The sequence below is a fragment of the Astatotilapia calliptera genome, chromosome 20 (assembly GCF_964374335.1).
Source record: "Astatotilapia calliptera chromosome 20, fAstCal68.1, whole genome shotgun sequence".
NCBI lineage: Eukaryota > Metazoa > Chordata > Actinopteri > Cichliformes > Cichlidae > Astatotilapia > Astatotilapia calliptera.
Window position 1 is genome coordinate 19,365,066 of NC_137441.1, and position 19,142 is coordinate 19,384,207.

A 19,142-nucleotide genomic window follows, 5' to 3' on the forward strand; every position below is an offset into this window, starting at 1 on the left:
ACAAGTTTTATGAGCTCTCAGTGTCAGACATAGGTACTTCTTTAAGACAGCAATCCAGAAGGAGCCCAGGTTTAGTTCGCCCCAATGGAACTTTAAAGTGCTGTCAGTGGGAACTTCCTGAAGCTGGAATTCCATAATTTTCAGTGGGATCCACAGAAAATTCATCCGTCACCTCATGCAACTCTGGTGACATCTTCTTTTTTGCTGCAAGGCTTTTACGAGGGGTGGGTTTTGATTATCGATTTATCGATTAAAATCAATTCTAGCTTGGATAACATGATATCGATTCATTAAAATCCTGAATCGTTTTTTTAATATAAATTTATTTTGCCCGAAACGCCAGAATCTCAGGTTAAACCTCACAAAATTTTAACAACCACCAAACAGCTAAAACAGTAAATGAGAGCAGACACGGATTCTGCACAAAGACGTTAACACAAAACGCGGACCTGCCGACAGATCAGAATCAGTGAGATGTCGCCTTTCTGTCCCGACGGCACGGACAGGGTCGGGGCTGAAAGCCAACAGCTCACTGATTCTGATGTTTCGGCGGGTCCGCGCTATGTGTTTACATCCTTTTGGCACTAGATTCTGAAGCTGCAGGTTTTATCTCTCTCCAAACAATATTGACTGAACCAGCAGCAAAAGAAGATCCAAACTACGCTTCACATAAATATCATCATCAATTCCCTTTTACTTTTGCTGTGTTGCTTTCACCACGATAAAAACCACACTTCTTGCAGAGCTCTCTCTCTCTCTCTCTCTCTCTCTCTGTACTTCAAGAACAGTTTCCCGTCTAAAATCTCTTTTTTCTGTATTATTCGCTTTCTTATTACGCACAAGTTGTTTACAGCGCTGTCGGCCGCTGTTTTTTTCCTTTCACTTACTTCCAAAAGAAAGCCTCATTTCTGCTGTTCAATAGGCTACTGAACAAATTCAAACTTTTTAAAATTATGCAAAATTGCAAAACGCTTAGCTGTGTCTCTAATAAAACCTCTGTGACTTTGATCTGCAGCACTTCAGCAGCATCAGGTAATGTTCATATGTTGACTAATGGTTTTTATTTCGTTTTTGATCTACTGCAGAATATTTTTAAGGTTATCTGCTATAAAATCCCAGGCCAGGAAAATTTCCTTCATGTTTTTCTGTGTTTTATCCTCAGTTACTTTGACACAAAGGCATCTGCTGTGATGCTTACACCTTTGATAAAGTCTTGCAAGTGTTAGCTTTCTTTTTATAGATATAAAAATATGGAAATGTACTGATGCGTGATTAGAATTATAATACTTCTGACTGTCTGAGGCAAAATTTCCCTGATTCAAATAGAATTGAATCGAATCGTGGATCAAATCAATTTGGGACCATATGAATCGGAATTGAATCCATTCTAGAAATCAGTGACGATACCCAGCCCTACTTTCACGGTGGAGAAAACAGTGGGTCCATTTAGCTTCTGGTGCAATATCAAGAATCTATTCAATTCAATTCAATTTTATTTATATAGTGCCAAATCACAACAAAGGTCGCCTCAAGACGCTTCATATTGTACAGTAGATACAGAGACAAACCCAACAATCATATGACCCCCTATGAGCAAGCACTTTGGTGACAGTGGGAAGGAAACACTCCCTTTTAACAGGAAGAAACCTCCGGCAGAACCAGGCTCAGGGAGGGGCGGCCATCTGCTGCGACCGGTTGGGGTGAGAGAAGGAAAACAGGATAAAAACATGCAGACATAGATAAATAACAGATATGATTCAATGCAGAGAGGTCTATTAATACATAGTGAGTGAGAAAGGTGACTGGAAAGGAAAAAGTCAATGCATCATGGGAATCCCCGGCAGCCTACGTCTATCACAGAATAACTAAGGGAGGATTCAGGGCCACCTGGTCCAGCCCTAACTATATGCTTTAGCAAAAAGGAAAGTTTTAAGCCTAATCTTAAAAGTAGAGATAGTGTCTGTCTCCCGAATCCAATCTGCCTTGTGATGCCATGATGCCTGCCAGTCATTGAAGCTGCACCATTACTGACAGCCCACCACAGTTCTGCCAGTCCAGGTCATTGTTAGAGAAGTAGTTGTCAATGCAGCGGAAACATTCCTGAGCCGTAGCTCGTGTTGGTAGCTCTCAAAAAAACAGCTCTCCCAGCGATAAGGAAGAAACTCCCAACAGCAATGCACCATTCGGAAAAATTGAGAAAAAAATTGAAAAATTGACTACTTTTTATTCTTTCCAGAAGCTAATGCTGTATGTCTAACGGTGTGTTCACACCGAACGCGATGGATGCGAACAAAACGCCCCAAACGCCCCTAATTTGACGCGTGCACATTCGCACCTCTATGCGTGTCCAAGAAACATCCAATCGCGCCTCAAAATTGCATATTTTGACGCGTGTGAACCGGAAATGTGGGAGGGATGTGAGAGGAAGTTGTGCCAGACCGGTATGTTTGCTAGATGGCAGCTGTCGAGCTAGCGTTTGAAGAGAGAGTCTCCCTTCTCTATTTACTTTCCCTCGCCCAGTTTGAGGACCTGCTGTCCCGCGTTGGTCCAAGCATCGCCCGCCTAGACACCAACTACAGGCGCTCAATCCCACCTGCAGAGCGCCTGTCCGTCTGCCTGAGGTCAGTAAAAGTGTTTAATACGGTAGTCCTTTATTGATACCTGTGCTAATATGCTAAACTATCGTTTATAGACTGCTAACATGGATGTGCTATGCTATCAATGAATGCCGTCGGTGTTTACTGATAGCGAACTGTGGTACGGAGACGACTCAGAAGGTCTCATCAAGTGCTGATTTAATTCGATTTATGCTGTTATCAGTGTTTGCAATGATAGCATGGCTGTGGTGTCCTATCAATGTATGCACTCGGTGTTTGCTGATATCAAACTGTAGCATTAGGACCACTGAGTTAACCTTTGTAGTAATACTCACTCCTTTTTATTTAGACCTGGTTTAATTCTGGGATAGTTGAATATTTGTATATAATCCCTGCAGCTGTCAGACTCTATAACAGGGGTCACCAGCCTTTATTAAAACAGAGTTAGATAAAACTGAACAGTTTGGTTCATCTTTAGTTACATGGTTCTATCTTGATAAGCTATGTCTTATCACAGATTAATTTTTCAAAAATATTAATGATTTAAGCAAGGAAAGGGCTACATGTCAACATACAACTCTTTATTTCTATTAATGTCTTACTTCATTCCTACCTGATTGACATGTTTAGGAATTATGAGTGATTGGCACACTGTAGTTGTAAAAGTTGCTACCAATCAAATTATGATATGTTAAAGTTAAAACAAAACACAACTGTTTTAGATATTATCTAATAAACATTTTGTAATTATCCTTATAATTACAAAATGTTTTATGTAAGTTTTAAGTTTTGTGATTTAAATCTGACATCACAAAAGTATTTTGGAATTTGAATAATGTATTTTGTAACTGCAGTACACATAATACTAATTTCGAACAATTTTGTCCAGGTTCCTTGTCACCGGGGACTCCTTCAGGACCAAGCATTCAGTTACAGAGTCGGTGTGTCCACGGTGACCCAGATCACTCCCCAGGTAGCGACGGCCATCTGGGACTGTCTAGTGGACGACTTCATGGCTGTGCCATCACCTGGAGACTGGCGGTCCATCACAGAGGGATTCCAGGAGCGCTGGAACTTCCCTGTGTGCTGTGCAGCTCTGGATGGGAAGCACGTCCAGACAAAGGCACCCCATATATCATATAGGAGACACACATTGATATACACTAAATATTTATTTCATTTCTTTTTTGTCGTGCGCAAATTTATGCACCTGCTTGATTTTGTTTAAACAATTATTGCACACTTTTTGTAAATCCAGTAAACTTCTTTTCACTTCTCAAATATCACTGTGTGTCTCCTGTATGATATATTTAACTGACATTTTTTATTGTAACAACCAACGATTTATACAGGAAAATAATGTCTATTAACAAGGTTGCCCAAACTTTTGCATCCCACTGTATTAGTATATTTTGTCATTAGTATAATATGAAATAAATTCTACATGTGTCAAGTCGTGTGCCAACATTTGCTGTGTAGTAGAACTGAGACATTAGTCATTATAAAAATTTATTTGAAATAATATTAGAATTCTCAAACAGAAAAACATTAAACATAAATATATAAAATATAAGTATTTACAGAGAGACAGGAATAAAAAGGACCCAGCTGCTCTCGAAAGCAGGAACAAGGCTGAGGAGGAAATGCTCCATTGGAGACTGGTGTGGCCTCTTCAGGGACTCCAGGATGGCCAGCTCCACCGCCGATGGACCGTCCTGGGACCCGTCCCCCTCTGTGGGCCTGTAAAACAGCACAAAACACAAAGAAATGAGAAGGCTGCTACTAGATTTTAATTTCAACATTGAAAAACAAAAACAGGATATAATCAGATTGGTTGTAGATATTTAGTAAAGGTGATCACAAGGGAATCCCACCGACTAAAAAGGTATCAGTGCTTGCTGTACATACCTGTGGTGCAGCAGCAGGAGCTCAGGGAGCCAGGAGAAGCAACTGCTCTGCTGCAGAATCAGTTGGCTCTATCAATACAGTATTAAATGTTAACAGGTTGAATACAATAATCATAGAGAAAGTGTATACAGTGGTCCCTCATTTATTGCAGCAGGGGTTCTCAGAATAACTAGCCCCTGGTCACGCACTTTATACACTGTTTTCCCCACACACATGAACATTGGTCACAGTTCTCACAATTGATTCTCAAAGTGCGAACCTCTGTAGATTGCTAAACGTAAAAGTATTTTTATGCCGCGGTTTGTCTTCATCTGCCTGCCACTTTCGTGCGCCTTTTTCCCTCACTGTGCAGGTGTCTATTTCCGAATGAGGCTCATAGTTATGGGTATTTTTGTGCTGTTTTTTCTATTGGACGTGATAGTTATCAAAACCAAACATGATAAATTTGGCAAGCGCAGGAGACACGACACGGAGGAGATTTGTCAATCAGGCTGCAGAATGCAATGCTGTACGGTGCAAAAAAAGAAAAGAAAAAGAAAATCAGCGAAAAAGCGAAGCAGTGACGGATGAACAGCGGGACCACTGTGTGCTGTTTATTAATAAACAAAATATATTCCCAGAGGTGGGACCAAGTCATTGTTTTGCAAGTCTCAAGTAAGTCTCAAGTCTTTATCCTCAAGTCTCAAGTAAGTCTCAAGTCTTTATCCTCAAGTCTCAAGTCAAGTCTCAAGTAATGTCAGGCAAGTCAGAGTCGAGTCTCAAGTCACTGGTGTAAAAGTCCGAGTAAAGTCACAAGTCTGAAATTTTGAATTTCAAGTCCTTGCGAATCTTTAAAAAAAAAAAACGAAAAAAAGCATGTTGCAGTTATATGCTAAATGTAAATATTAGACCATGTAATTTTTAAATCTGTGTTTTTCTCAACACATGACAAAATAGTGAACTTAGAAAATATACACAAATTGTGAAATTGCACCTCTTTAAAATGCAGCTCAATTAAACCTAGCTCCAAGAATAATTTTCACCGACAGTTCTGAGATAAGCTGCATGTTATTCTTGGATGCGGTTGTAGGACCGGCTTTAAAAGCGCATGACAAAAATATCATACACATTAAAAAAAAAAAAACTGCATCACCAACGTAGCCTGGACAACATTTGTGTCAGGGCTCTGTGTGCGGGCAGGCAGAGATGAGGATCCAAATGCAGGACTCGGAAAATGGAATGTAACTCAAAAAACCTCAGCTTTATTGCTGGCAGGAAAACAAACATGAAGTGAGGACGGAACACTGAGACCAAGAAAACACAGGCATAAACTGATGGTACGACGCGACACTGAGCATGGGAAAACACAGGGCTTATATACACAGGGTAGTGACGGGGAAATCGGCAACAGGAGGGAGACACAGCTGGGAGAGATCAGGGCTAACGAGACAGGGGGAACAAAGCTGCACATACTAACATCAGACAGGAACAAGAACCTTCAAAGTAAAACAGTAAAGTGTGTTTTGTTTCCTAAGACACAGACTAGACAGAGACAGACTTGACACTGACCAAAGGCTACTAAATGATAATCATAATCACAACAGCATCAGATCATAAATCATAATATAGAAAAACACCAAGATAACTGAAACACCAAGTACCAGAGAAACATAGGAAAATCCATGATGCAAAAGTACCAAAACATAATGAACTCAAAATACTGGGTCCAACGGATCCAGAACCGTGACAGTACCCCCCCTCTAAGGGCTGACTCCCAACAGCCCCAAACAAAAAAAAAGCACAACAAAGCACCAGGCCAGGGCGGGCGGAGGGGGTCCAGGATGGAGGGACAGAGCCCAAGCAAAAAAACAAGGAGCACCAGAGTCCAAAAAACGCAGGAAAGCATATCAAAAACAAAATGAAACCAGAGCTCACCAAGAGTCTACAAAAAGTCCAGGGGGCCGACCGTGCACACGGCAACGGTGGCGACGTGCGAACAGTTCTGGAGGCAGACCGTGCACACGGCGACGGCGGGCAAACTCTTCTGGAGGCCGACCGTGCGGACGGCAACGGCGGCGAGGAAGCAGTTCTGGGGGCCGACCGTGCGGACGGCAACAGCGGCGAGGAAGCAGTTCTGGGGGCCGACCGTGCGGACGGCAACGGCGGCGGGAATGCAAGCCTGGAGGCCGGCCACGCGGAAGGCAGTGGCGGAAACAGAAGTCCGGATGATGCCCAACAAGCGGCCTGGCAGATGACCGACAATGTGGAGGCGGTAGGAGGGGACCCGAAGGCTGCGTGGCCCCTGCAGCCCCAGGCAAAGCGGAGGTTGGATCAGATGAGGCAGAGGCTGGGCCAAACGAAGCTGGTGATGCGGGAGCTGGACCAGACGAGGATGAGGACGCGGGAGCTGGACCAGACGACGCTGAAGCGGATGCGGAGGCTGGACCAGACGACGCTGAAGCGGATGCGGAGGCTGGACCCGGCGAAGCAAATAAAGCCGAAGCCGGACCCGGCGAAGCAAATGAAGCTGAAGCCGGAGCCGGACCAGGCGAAGATGAAGCCGGAGCCGGACCAGGCGAAGATGAAGCCGGAGCCGGCGTGGGTGATGCTGAAGCCGGAGCCGGAGCCGGCGTGGGTGATGCTGAAGCCGGAGCCGGAGCCGGCGTGGGTGATGCTGAAGCCGGAGCCGGACCAGGCGTGGGTGATGCTGAAGCCGGAGCCGGACCAGGCGTGGGTGATGCTGAAGCCGGAGCCGGACCAGGCGTGGGTGATGCTGAAGCCGAAGCCAAGCCAGGCGACGGCATGGGTGGAGACACGGAGGCTGCAGCTGGCGTGGATGAAGACACGGAGGCTGCTGCAGCTGGCGTGGATGAAGACACGGAGGCTGCAGCTGGCGTGGATGAAGACACGGAGGCTGCAGCTGGCGGCGGCGTGGAAACTGGAGACGGAGGCGCTGCAGCAGGCGCCGGCATGGATGAAACTGCTGCTGCAAGCGTGGATGAGGCTGCTGGTGGAGCAGCTGGTGGCTGGACGGGCTCCTCGGGCCCCCCAGCTGACGAGGAAGGAGGCTGGACGGGCTCCTCGGGCCCCCCAGCTGACGAGGAAGGAGGCTGGACGGGCTCCTCGGGCCCTCCAGCGAGAACAGTCTCAGGACCAGTGGGCACAGGGGCCCCTGGAACACACAGGACAAAACCAGCAGGCGCACGGGCCTCTGGCAGGGACAGAACAGGACCAGCAGGCGCACGGGCCTCTGGCAAACACATAGCAGACTTCAGCCGCCCAGAGCATTGACTCTGCTCAGGCAGTGACAGCCGGGTGCAGTCCTCAGCTGGGTTCCTAGCCTCCAGGGGTCCAGAGTAGGCTGAGGGCTGAAACTCAGTCTCTGGGGAGGCCCTGGAGCGCGTCACAGTCTCTGAACTGGCCAGCTTTTTAGGAATGATTACATTATGAGGTTTGTTGCTCTGCTTAGAACAAACTGATGAAACACAGTTCCTTTTAGATTGATTTGACTGAGCTTGTTGTACCGGGGTAGCAAGTGACACAGGGTGCAGGGCTAGCGGCTGCTGAACAGGAGGCTGAACTGAGGGTGACTGAAACAATGGTTGGGATGACGACGGTGGTGGAATTGGAGACTGAGCTTGAGGCCGGGCGGCTAACTGAGCTTGAGGCCGGGCGGCTAACTGAGCTTGAGGCCGGGCGGCTAACTGAGCTTGAGGCCGGGCGGCTAACTGAGCTTGAGGCGAAAGTGGTGGTGGTGGAGTTGGTGACTGGGCTACAGGCGGCTTCCGAGCAGGTGACACTGGAGACTGAGCTACAGGTGGCTGCCGAGCAGGGGACACTGGAGACTGAGCTACAGGTGGCTGCCGAGCAGGGGACACTGGAGACTGAGCTACAGACGGCTGCTGAGCAGGGGACACTGGAGACTGAGCTACAGATGGCTGCTGAGCAGGGGACTGAGCTGAAAGCGGATGGGCAGCTGACTGAATAAACATAGCTCCAGAATAAACAGATCCAGATGGAACAGTCTTAACTCCTGGATCTGAAAAAACATCAGGCGCACAGTCTTCTGAACCAATGGGAAAATAGTCATTCTTAAAACGAAAACTTTTATTTTCCCGAACCGGAGAAACATGAGCTGTAGTGTTCATGTAGCTGGCGTTCGCAGCTTTGGGGGAAACAGTCTGTCTATCCCTTGACAAAAAAGGCGAATGAAGGGAGACTCTGTCACTCACCCTAGGCGGTTGTTTGAGCTGAATCCCAGGCTCCTGCTGGAGCTGTGAGTGCTGGCTGCGTGTTCGCTGCCTCCCTGTTGAAGAGGGAGCGGCGCTGGCGGAATGTGACGAGGGAGGACTCTGCTGTGGCTGCTCCTGCTGTGATGTGGAAATGCTGGGTGAGTCAGGTGGCACGATAATAATCCCTAACATCTTGTAAAAGGCTTGTGCAGGCGTGAGCTGATTGCTTGCAGGCTCGTAGTAATCCTCCCGGGACCGGCTGGAGCGTTTTCTGCGAGACCTGGGCGTCTGCGGGGAGGAAGCAGACGAGTGGGCCGAAGGGTAGGCTGCCAGCGAGGAACGGCAGCACGGAGGCCCTCCAAGCGCTAGCCGAGTCCCGTCAAAACGGGAGCTGCGCTTCCACGGTGAGTCCGCTGGATCCATTACTGGTCGCGTCGTTCTGTCAGGGCTCTGTGTGCGGGCAGGCAGAGATGAGGATCCAAATGCAGGACTCGGAAAATGGAATGTAACTCAAAAAACCTCAGCTTTATTGCTGGCAGGAAAACAAACATGAAGTGAGGACGGAACACTGAGACCAAGAACACACAGGCATAAACTGATGGTACCACACGACACTGAGCATGGGAAAACACAGGGCTTATATACACAGGGTAGTAACGGGGAAATCGGCAACAGGAGGGAGACACAGCTGGGAGAGATCAGGGCTAACGAGACAGGGGGAACAAAGCTGCACATACTAACATCAGACAGGAACAAGAACCTTCAAAGTAAAACAGGAAACAAAACACACTTTACTAAGACACAGACTAGACAGAGACAGACTTGACACTGACCAAAGGCTACTAAATGATAATCATAATCACAACAGCATCAGATCATAAATCATAATATAGAAAAACACCAAGATAACTGAAACACCAAGTACCAGAGAAACATAAAGGAAAATCCATGATGCAAAAGTACCAAAACATAATGAACTCAAAATACTGGGTCCAACGGACCCAGAACCATGACAATATGCTAGTTAGATGAAGTCAGCTATCTCATCGTAGCATATTTATATGCATATTTATAATTATACGCTTTTTGGAGTGTGTGCATACACTCATGAAGTTTAGTAACTTCCGGTCACTGCAACAAGCCCAGGTACAGTTTACCGACGGATGGGTGCAGGACCTTGAAACGCACCGTGTAGAACGAAAGACCATCGTACCTATCATAAGTTTACCAGTCTCACAAATTGTCTTCATAAATACACATTCGTTAACAGTTTATTAATATAACCTTTGAGCTCAATGGTAATTAATTAGTAGTGGAAATGATTTCTGGTAGCATCACAGAAATGTAGCAGTGACAATAATATTGTATGCTGTAATCGTACTGGGCAATTGGTGATACAAAAAAACTGTTTTATCCTGTGAATAAAAGTATGTGTTTTTGTCAATGTACCATAATAACAGAAGCGAAACGCAATATTGTGTCAGGACAATTCACTATTTATGCACAATAAACAAAGGAGCATAGCGCTACAATTTCTGTTCAGCGTCAGACGTGCTTGTAACCTGTATCACCAATTATGTTATGAAAATGACGTATTAACTACAACAGAAGACTTGCCTTTGTGGAAATGCTTGGAGCAGACTAACCTGTGAGCTGGAGTGTTCTGGGACGTTATATTTGATCTTTGAATGGCTGCAATCCAGGCCATCCGTTACCTGTTTGTTACTTTGGAAACATGGCTCGAAAAATTTCTCTTCAACGACGTGATCCGATAACAACCGATCTCTTTACCTGTCGGCTTCCCGTGGCTGTCATGCGACCGGCTATTGCAGTTAATAATACAACAGCTTCTTGACATTTTTGTGTTTCTTTTTATCGCTGTGTGACTGATTTCAATTGAAAGCCTGCGTGCGCTAGTACCTCTTGCCACGAGTTCCCAGAATCCTTTGCGGTTTTACCCCTGAATGACGTCACATTTTCAATCTCTATATAATATGCATGTTAAATTTTATATTTGGGGTGAAATATCAAGTCTTTTCAAGTAAACCGGTTCAAGTCCAATTCAAGTCCCAGGTCATTGGTGTAAAAGTCCAAGTCAAGTCACAAGTCTTAGAACATTTTTTCAAGTCAAGTCTAAAGTCATAAAATTAATGACTCGAGTCTGACTCGAGTCCAAGTCATGTGACTCGAGTCCACACCTCTGTATATTCCTATATGACAACATGCATAAAAGCAGAACGGTATTTGTACGTCAGTGGGAAAATAGCGGTAGCTTGCCAGCTTTTGTGCGGCTTCCCCGGGTCAGCGAAAACTTTCAAAAGAGAAATGAATGAACTTACCAGGTTGCCCGATCTCTTTACATATCTTCCTCCAAGCTCGTCCTTTATATTCCTGTCTCGGTACAGAAAGCAGCTGGTGTCGTACGGCTCCGGGTTGTTTGCTACAGCGTTGATTAGCCTTCCCTCCATTGAAGAATAGGCACGGGCTTTGGCTGGATCTGCCCCTTTGACCTAGTAAGTAACAGCCACGTCACCAGGCTCCTGATTGGTTGTCGCGGCGCGATTTGACGCTGGAGTTCAGATTTTCCCAACTCCAGCGGTAGACGCGTAATGCGCGTATGCACAAAATGCAACACAAAAACTCACGCGCTTGGTTTTTTTCGCGAGTCAAACGCTAGACTGACGCGCTTTTCGGGCGTTTTCGCGACGCAAATCTGCTTCCGAATTTTCACGGGAGCCGCAATCGCGGGTCATCGCGCTTTTCCATTTACTTTACGTGTAAACCTGACGCTCTATTCGCCTCCATCGCGTTCGGTAAGGTCATGTCCATGATATGGTGGCTCACAGTGTCGTCTGAGAGTGGGATGGTCAATAGGTTCTTTGTAGCAGCCTCTCCGATCATCTTACGACACATTTGTACAGCAGCAGGCAAAATCAGCTCCTCTGCTATAATGAAAGACTTTTTACTCTGTGCCACAAGTCTGGATTTGAGGTAGCTAGCTTTTAAAGCAGTGAGTGAGTGACACAACAGACCGTTTCTGTATCTGCAGTCCTTACAATATAAAGTGCCTTGAGGTGATTGTTGTTATGATTTGGCGCTAAATAAATGAAACTGAATTTAGTTGCATTTTCTTTTCTCTTGAAATATTCCACTGGCTTTCTTGAGAGCGTGGGATGTTTGGTTTTGAGATGCCATTTTAATTTTGAAGACTTCAGTGCTTTGTTGGATAGCATTAGTCTACACTCCACACATTGGGCTCATGGGTACGCCGCGTTTCCTCTCTTCACAAACCCATACTTCAGGAAGTCAGGGTTGTACTTGGGAAAAAGTTTTGACTTTTGGGAGGGGAAGTTGTCCCTTTTATCTTCATTTTTGCATTTTAAGAACTCCATATATTTTTCTAACTGCAACCAGCAGGCAGAGTGTCTTCTTCTGTTTGCTTATTGAGTCCAGAGATCTTCTGCAAAGGAAACAAAACACCTTTTCCTGCACCTCCCTAACTTATCCTATTTGGGACTCTTTAATCAAAAGCATGATCCTAATTATGTTCTTAACTTATTGACTTGTATTTATATATATTCTTCAGCGTTACTCATCACTTTAAAACTCTTAAACGTCCGGTTGCTCGCTCTATTTTCCCTTATCTGATCATCACATCCTGTACACAAACTGTCGCTACTGCAAGTTCCTCTATTCTAATCTAAAGTCACCTTTTTAACAAGAAAATCATTATAAACGCCTATTCTACTAAAAGATCCAAAAGAAAACAACCACTTTAATCAATTAAGTTTAAGCATATAAGCAATTACTCCTGCATGCATTTCATCATAGCTAAATGCTGCCTAGAAACCACTCCTGTGTATTAACACTAACTTCATTTTAAAACCTCACATTTCCTATGTTATAACCTGTTTTTGGTATAGCCTTTTTATTTCATTTTGCTCATTTTAATGTAACAATACCTTCTAATTCTAGTTTATCAGACGTAACCAAAATATGTGCTTTCCTTCCTCTTTGGTCCGTCTTTAAGTTCAGCTAAATGAATTTGAGGCCTTTTGCCTGGAATCAATACTGTCATGTGTGTTTCTGGACTCTGTGTCTGTAAGCGTGTGCAATCCTTCAATAACTCATATCATCCTCACAGTAGATTGGCTAATCATAGCGCTAGCCAAAGGCTCGTGACCCTCAAGAGACGAATTGAGCCACAACTCCTTTAAAGGCACAAAATGCAATATGTATAAAAAATCATTTCTACTTATAAGCTCTCCCCTTTATCCTAAAAATAAATCTATGTAATATCTGTATGTAAGCCTACATTATAACCACTACTTCTAGAAATCAAAAAAGAAATCAAACCTGTTCTACTCCTACAACCCTCACTAATTTTCCCCAAAGCATATCTTTTTGTCAACGTGTCCCACAATTTCCCTTTAAGATTTGTATACAGCTTTAAAAACACTGGCATTGTATCTACTAAACAGGATTCAGTTCACTTTAATCCTTTAACCTTAACATAAAAATAACAGTTTCAGTTTTACCATATCCAAATGATCAAAAACCCCAAAAAGTCCTAAAATGATCCTAAATTATTAAACAATTAAATTATTAAATTCCCCCTTTATTTCGACACAAAACTAAAAATACTCAGTTTTCCCCACTCATGATTCAATCTATGTCATAAAAATAAACTTAAAACAGAAGAGTTTATCAGTCATGTGTTTCTTCAATTAATGGTAACATGAGTTACATCAAAAAACATTTCCCCTTTAGCATTTGGCATTCTCCCAACAATATACTATAATCCCATAATCTAACCCCAGTCAATAAAACAGAAATTTTCTCTGGTAAAAGCAAATTGTTTGTCCACATTTATTCATCCCCACCTTCATCCAGTCACACATTCACTCACATGCATTCACACCATATTTTTTGCTAATAGTGGAGCCTCCCGCGCAAGTGATCAGATTCTCCACCCTCAGCAAAATGAGCTCATTTATGTGTTCTATTTTCCATAGGAAAATATTTCTTATGCTTTTGGACTGGATTGACTCGCTACAATCCTTTTAGACAGGGACTTACGACCTCATCAGGTCCCCACAGGTAGCTTTCTCCTCAGCCAGTTGTAATCTGGAAAGCCCACCTTATATTTGCTCTTCCCGAGAATTTGTCAGCGCTGTTATTCACTGTTGCAGGCCTGCTTAGAACAAAAATGAGAAAAAGAGAGCTGATTATTAGCTCATGAAAACACAAACAAAATCACCTGACAGGTTTTCTCTAAGTGCACTGTTACAAAAATAATAGGCCCCTCTTAGACATGTCCATGTTTACTAAAACTCCCTCTATTAAAAACAAAAACAACAACAACCCGAACCTCACTCACAGAATCAACCCATCACCACAACAACCTCAAAAACCTTAAACACACAAGTATTGCCACCACATAATTTCACCTCCTCAATACACCGAAAGTCTTGTTAAAACCACACAATTTGCACACAACAATCACCCCCTTTATGCACTTTAGCATACTTAGATTCAACATAAGACATAACCCCCTTACAACAACATATAATCACTAAACTATAAATTTCCTATCCAAATCTGCACTCCTCTTCTGTCTGCTATGCTTCCTCTCCTGAAAGCCTCAGTCACACACACAGGAAACTCCTTCGTCACCACTCACTCCAGCTAATTTGCATACTGAGTCATATCTCAAGAAGTTGCCGTAACAAAAGAAACATATGTTTAAACATTACCAACTTATTAAATTATTTTATTTCTTTCTACAGTGATCACTAGTGTTGATCACTCAGTACCAGGGCACTCCTAAGTCACTTTTTTAAAACTACTTTAATCACTTTTTCTTTTTCCATAACTCACTCCCTTTGTCATATAGCTTCTTTGAGTTATTCCTCAACTTCAAACTCAAATGTATTTTATTAAACATTCACACCATTCTATCACTCATACAAATAGCAAGCTGTTCTTCATTGCGTATGTTTGTGTTCTCAGCCAGGTTTAATCAATGTCTATGCATTAATCTCCACGAGCTTGTCCTTGTAAGGTTAATGCATTTTCTGCTTGTGTATGTGAATTTGCATATGTTGCTTTTGCAGTGTTTCAGACTCCTGCACAATTCGCCGCTTAAGCAGTCAGTTTTCTTTCCCAAATTTGCTAACCCAAATTTTAAGTTCCCACCTTATTAACAGCATTCCTGGTCCTCAGACACAAGTTAGGGCCCACTTGTCAGGTTTATGGAGACATGGCGCTGTGAACAATTCAACCAGAAACTTGCCTTGACATATCCAGTCATGTTGACCTATAACTTTCTTCCGACCGCTGCACGTGGAAAATTGATCCAGGTCTGTTTCGCCCCTGAAGAAACACAACTAAGACATTTTCATTATTATCATGAGTACTTAAACTACCCGTTTCCCCCTCTCTGGTCAGAAATACCAACTTATGTTATGTGTATAAGTGTAAGCAGGTCTTCATTGCTTTTCCTATGTATGTTAATGTTCAGTGAGTGTAAGCTGCTTTCTTCATTGCCTCTGTATGTTATAATCAGGTTTAATTCATGCATCTTTTCACTGATTTCTTAATTCAAAACTATCTCACTTCTGATTCTTTCCAGAAATAATTTCACATGTAACACTTTGTGTATGTGTGTTTTCTATTCATTGATGTAATTGTCAGTTGTTTTCACTCTTTATTTTACCTTCTTTTTGTTTACCTCTTTAGTTTTCTGGTGGACATCTCTAAACACCATCATGAGTTCAGGCTTCAATTTCAGTCCAATTATACCCTGTGTTCTCACAGTCGAACTCGTCCGGCTTCACCTCTCACTGGTCCCCGTCCTCTTCTCTCAGTGTCCTTTTGTTGTCTTGAATTCTCCAGCAAACACAGTCCGTTTCCTCTCTGTTTCTCTTCAGTATTTTCCTTTTGGATTAAGTTCCAGCCTGGCAAAATATCACAGTCCACCGTGCATGTTTCATCACGCGGTTTCTTCTTCTCTGTTGATCCTTTCAGTCGTCGCTTTCAAGATTACTCCAAGCATGGCAAATCTGACAATCAATGTCCAGTGCTTTCCACAGCTCATTATCCCACTGTCCAACTGCCCAGCCTGTAATTTACAGTGCATGTTTCCATCTCGTGGTTCCTTCCATGCTGCTGGTCCCGTCAGTTTGGTTTCAGTGTTAACAGTTGCACTGTCTTTTGGCTGCTTGTAAATTCTTATCAAGTCCACGATGTTCTGTTGGTCTTCATCAGGAAATTAACTGTCCTTTGAGCTTCTTCTCAGGATGGTGATGGGAAGGTCAAGCTATAAAATTTTAAGCCAAAATCTGGCCTGTTTTCTCCCAATTATGCTACTCTACTGGTTTTGGTTTTGGAATGAAGACACAGTTCCAAAAGCAAATACACTTGGTCGATGCTGAGAGTGGTCCTGTTGCTGAGGTTGGTGTCATCCTGTAATCCTCCAACGCTTCTGTGACTGGGATGCAAGTGAAGAGAGATGTAACGTCGTATGAGACCATGGTTTCATCTGCCTCCATAATGACATCTCTCACCTTCTCAACAAAATCCAGGGTGTTCTGGATGTGGTGTTCAGAGCTGCCCACCAGCGGGTTGAGGATCGAAGCCAGAAACTTTTCATTTACGTGAAAAGGGAAAGACCATCTCTGAATCGAGGAGGGGGCCTAAGGGTACATCTTTCGCCATCTTACAATGCTGTGATTGCAGCCATTCCCCAACTCTCTGTGGATGGTATGGCCATTGATCAGTGGTCTTTGATCAGTGGGTTTTGGTCAGTGGTTGTTGATCAATGGTCATGAGAATTTTCATAATTATGATTAAGGAACTGATCTCCCAGTCCATTGTTCCTTCAGTGGCCTCGTTTCAGTCATTATGCAAATTTACTGTTTATAAGATTTGGGGAAACCTGCAGTCAGCTGAGACTGAAGAAGTCACTTGGATGAGTGACGAAACGTTTCTCCCACGAAACGCTACGTCCAGATGAACAGAATCAACTTTTGGAGATATTATTATTATTATTATTATTATTATTATTATTATCATCATCATTTCTGACTATGGATTGATTGTTCTTGTGATAGGATACAGCTTTGTGATTTTATTGAATGTTGCTTTATACCTTGGGGCGTAGGTGGGTAGGAGAAATTTGAAAAATTGTTTTGCTCCACCTGGGTTTATCCAGTAGAATGATCTATTTTATACTTGGGCAGCTGTGGTTCCAGAGGTAGAGTGAATTGGATGGTTGTTGGCTCAGTACTCTACTTGTCTACATGTCAAAGTGTCCTTTCGCAAGATACTGAATCCTGAAAAATGCCTCCAGTATAATTTTCTATTTGATATGAATAAGTGCTGGATAAGTGAACAATCTAGCCTGGTATGTCAGTAGGTTGATGTAGCAGCTTACTAAATCCTAGGCCTTAATAAATATAGACAAGGACAAGCATAAATACTATTTCATCTTACCTGAGCTTTGTTGGCTCTGTTTTCTTCAAAAAGCAATCTTAAAGTTTGTTGTTGAAACTTTACATATTTTTGTTTTGGTAGAGACAGTAAGAGCAATGACCTATGTGATCAACCAAGGCATGTCCATGTACTGGGGTACATCACGATGGACCTCAATGGAGATCATGGTAAGTTTTAAACTTAGCTGTGAATCTATCCATAGTCTGAATTATGTGAATACTGTAGATTTATTGTTGTTTTCATGTGGCTAGTGTTGGTCTGAATTAGGACTAAATAGAACAAGTTCTTAGTGTTCATTTCATAAATACATGAAATAAATCATGAAATCAGTGCAGGTGGCAAAAGTATAGACACTGTTTACTGACATAGAACACCAGATACTTGTTAAAAATACTCAGGTAAAAGTAAAAGTACTTATTGAACCTATTGACTCAAATAAAAGTGAACGTACAGGCTCAGAAAAGCATTCAAAGAATGAAAGTAAAAAGCAGGACCTGTATTAATATAATGAAATAAATTAGTGCATGGTGATACAAAAACTGCTTTTGACCTCCAAACCTAAGTAGAGCTCTGAGGTTTATTGGTCTACCCTCTACATTGGTGGGGAGGAGGTAGAAAGGGTAGAAAGCTTTAAGTTCCTCAGAGTCCACATCTCGGCTGACCTTACCTGGTCCACAAACATTTCCACCAGGTAGGGAAAGCACAACAAAGGCTGTTACCCCAGAGACTGCTAGTAAACTTCTACCCCTCCACCATCGAGAGCCTGACTTACTGCTGCACTCTCTGGTTGAACTGCTGCACGGCGGAGGCACAAGAGGAAACTGCAGCGGGTGGTGAGGGCAGCAGGGTGGGCAACTCACTAAACCCCCCTCAAAGACATTTATACTGGCAGACTTCAACAAAAAGCCAGCATCATCATCAAGGACCCCTCGCACCCTGGACACTCACTTTTCCCCCCCTTCCCTCTGGTAAACGCTACAGGTCCATCAAGACGAAGACAAACAGACTTAATAGAAGTTTTTACCCACAAGCTTTCAAACATGCCCTACCTCAACCCTGATTGGAGGATAACTGCACTGCCAACACCCATGGACCCTATTTATAAACTGTATTTCTATGTATACTTTAAGGAGGTAGGAATGTTGGTTGCATTAAACTGTATTTATTATAACACTATTTAATATAGTTGCAACAATGTGCAATATCAACCCCCCCCCCCCCCACACACACACACACACACACTCAATATGCAATATCACTGATGTGTGTGTATATATATGCAAGCGTGTATGTGGAAATATAAAGTACGCATGCATATATGTATGTATATATTTATATATGTATGTATGCATGGATGTACAGTGGGGCAAAAAAGTATTTAGTCAGCCACCGATTGTGCAAGTTCCCCCACCTAAAATGATGACAGAGGTCAGTAATTTGCACCAGAGGTACACTTCAACTGTGAGAGACAGAATGTGAAAAAAAAATCCATGAATCCACATGGTAGGATTTGTAGAGAATTTATTCGTAAATCAGGGTGGAAAATAAGTATTTGGTCAACAACAAAAATACAACTCAATACTTTGTAACATAACCTTTGTTGGCAATAACAGAGGTCAAACGTTTACTATAGGTCTTTACCAGGTTTGCACACACAGTAGCTGGTATTTTGGCCCATTCCTCCATGCAGATCTTCTCGAGAGCAGTGATGTTTTGGGGCTGTCGCCGAGCAACACGGACTTTCAACTCCCGCCACAGATTTTCTATGGGGTTGAGGTCTGGAGACTGGCTAGGCCACTCCAGGACTTTCAAATGCTTCTTACGGAGCCACTCCTTTGTTGCCCGGGCGGTGTGTTTTGGATCATTGTCATGTTGGAAGACCCAGCCTCGTTTCATCTTCAAAGTTCTCACTGATGGAAGGAGGTTTTGG

General features: G+C 43.3%; 2 protein-coding genes across 2 annotated transcripts in view; both read left to right on the forward strand.

Annotated features, from left to right (window-relative positions):
* The window catches only part of LOC113013133 (voltage-gated potassium channel subunit beta-2-like), a 280,115-nt gene that overhangs the window by 175,440 nt on the left and 85,533 nt on the right, over nt 1-19,142 (forward strand). Inside the window, exon 10 of the mRNA XM_026153786.2 lies at nt 17,294-17,379. Coding sequence (XP_026009571.1) covers nt 17,294-17,379 — 86 coding nt within the window. The remainder of the gene's footprint in view (nt 1-17,293; nt 17,380-19,142) is intronic.
* LOC145422854 (uncharacterized) lies at nt 1,271-7,787 on the forward strand. The gene is made up of 2 exons (XM_080294721.1): nt 1,271-2,621; nt 3,487-7,787. Exon 2 carries the CDS (start codon nt 6,403-6,405, stop codon nt 7,747-7,749), a length of 1,347 nt encoding a protein of 448 aa, XP_080150847.1. The 5' UTR covers nt 1,271-2,621; nt 3,487-6,402; the 3' UTR covers nt 7,750-7,787.

What these genes read in the sequence shown, in the direction of transcription:
- LOC145422854 (XM_080294721.1), top strand. Translation starts at nt 6,403, where the DNA reads ATGAAACCAGAGCTCACCAAGAGTCTACAAAAAGTCCAGGGGGCCGAC.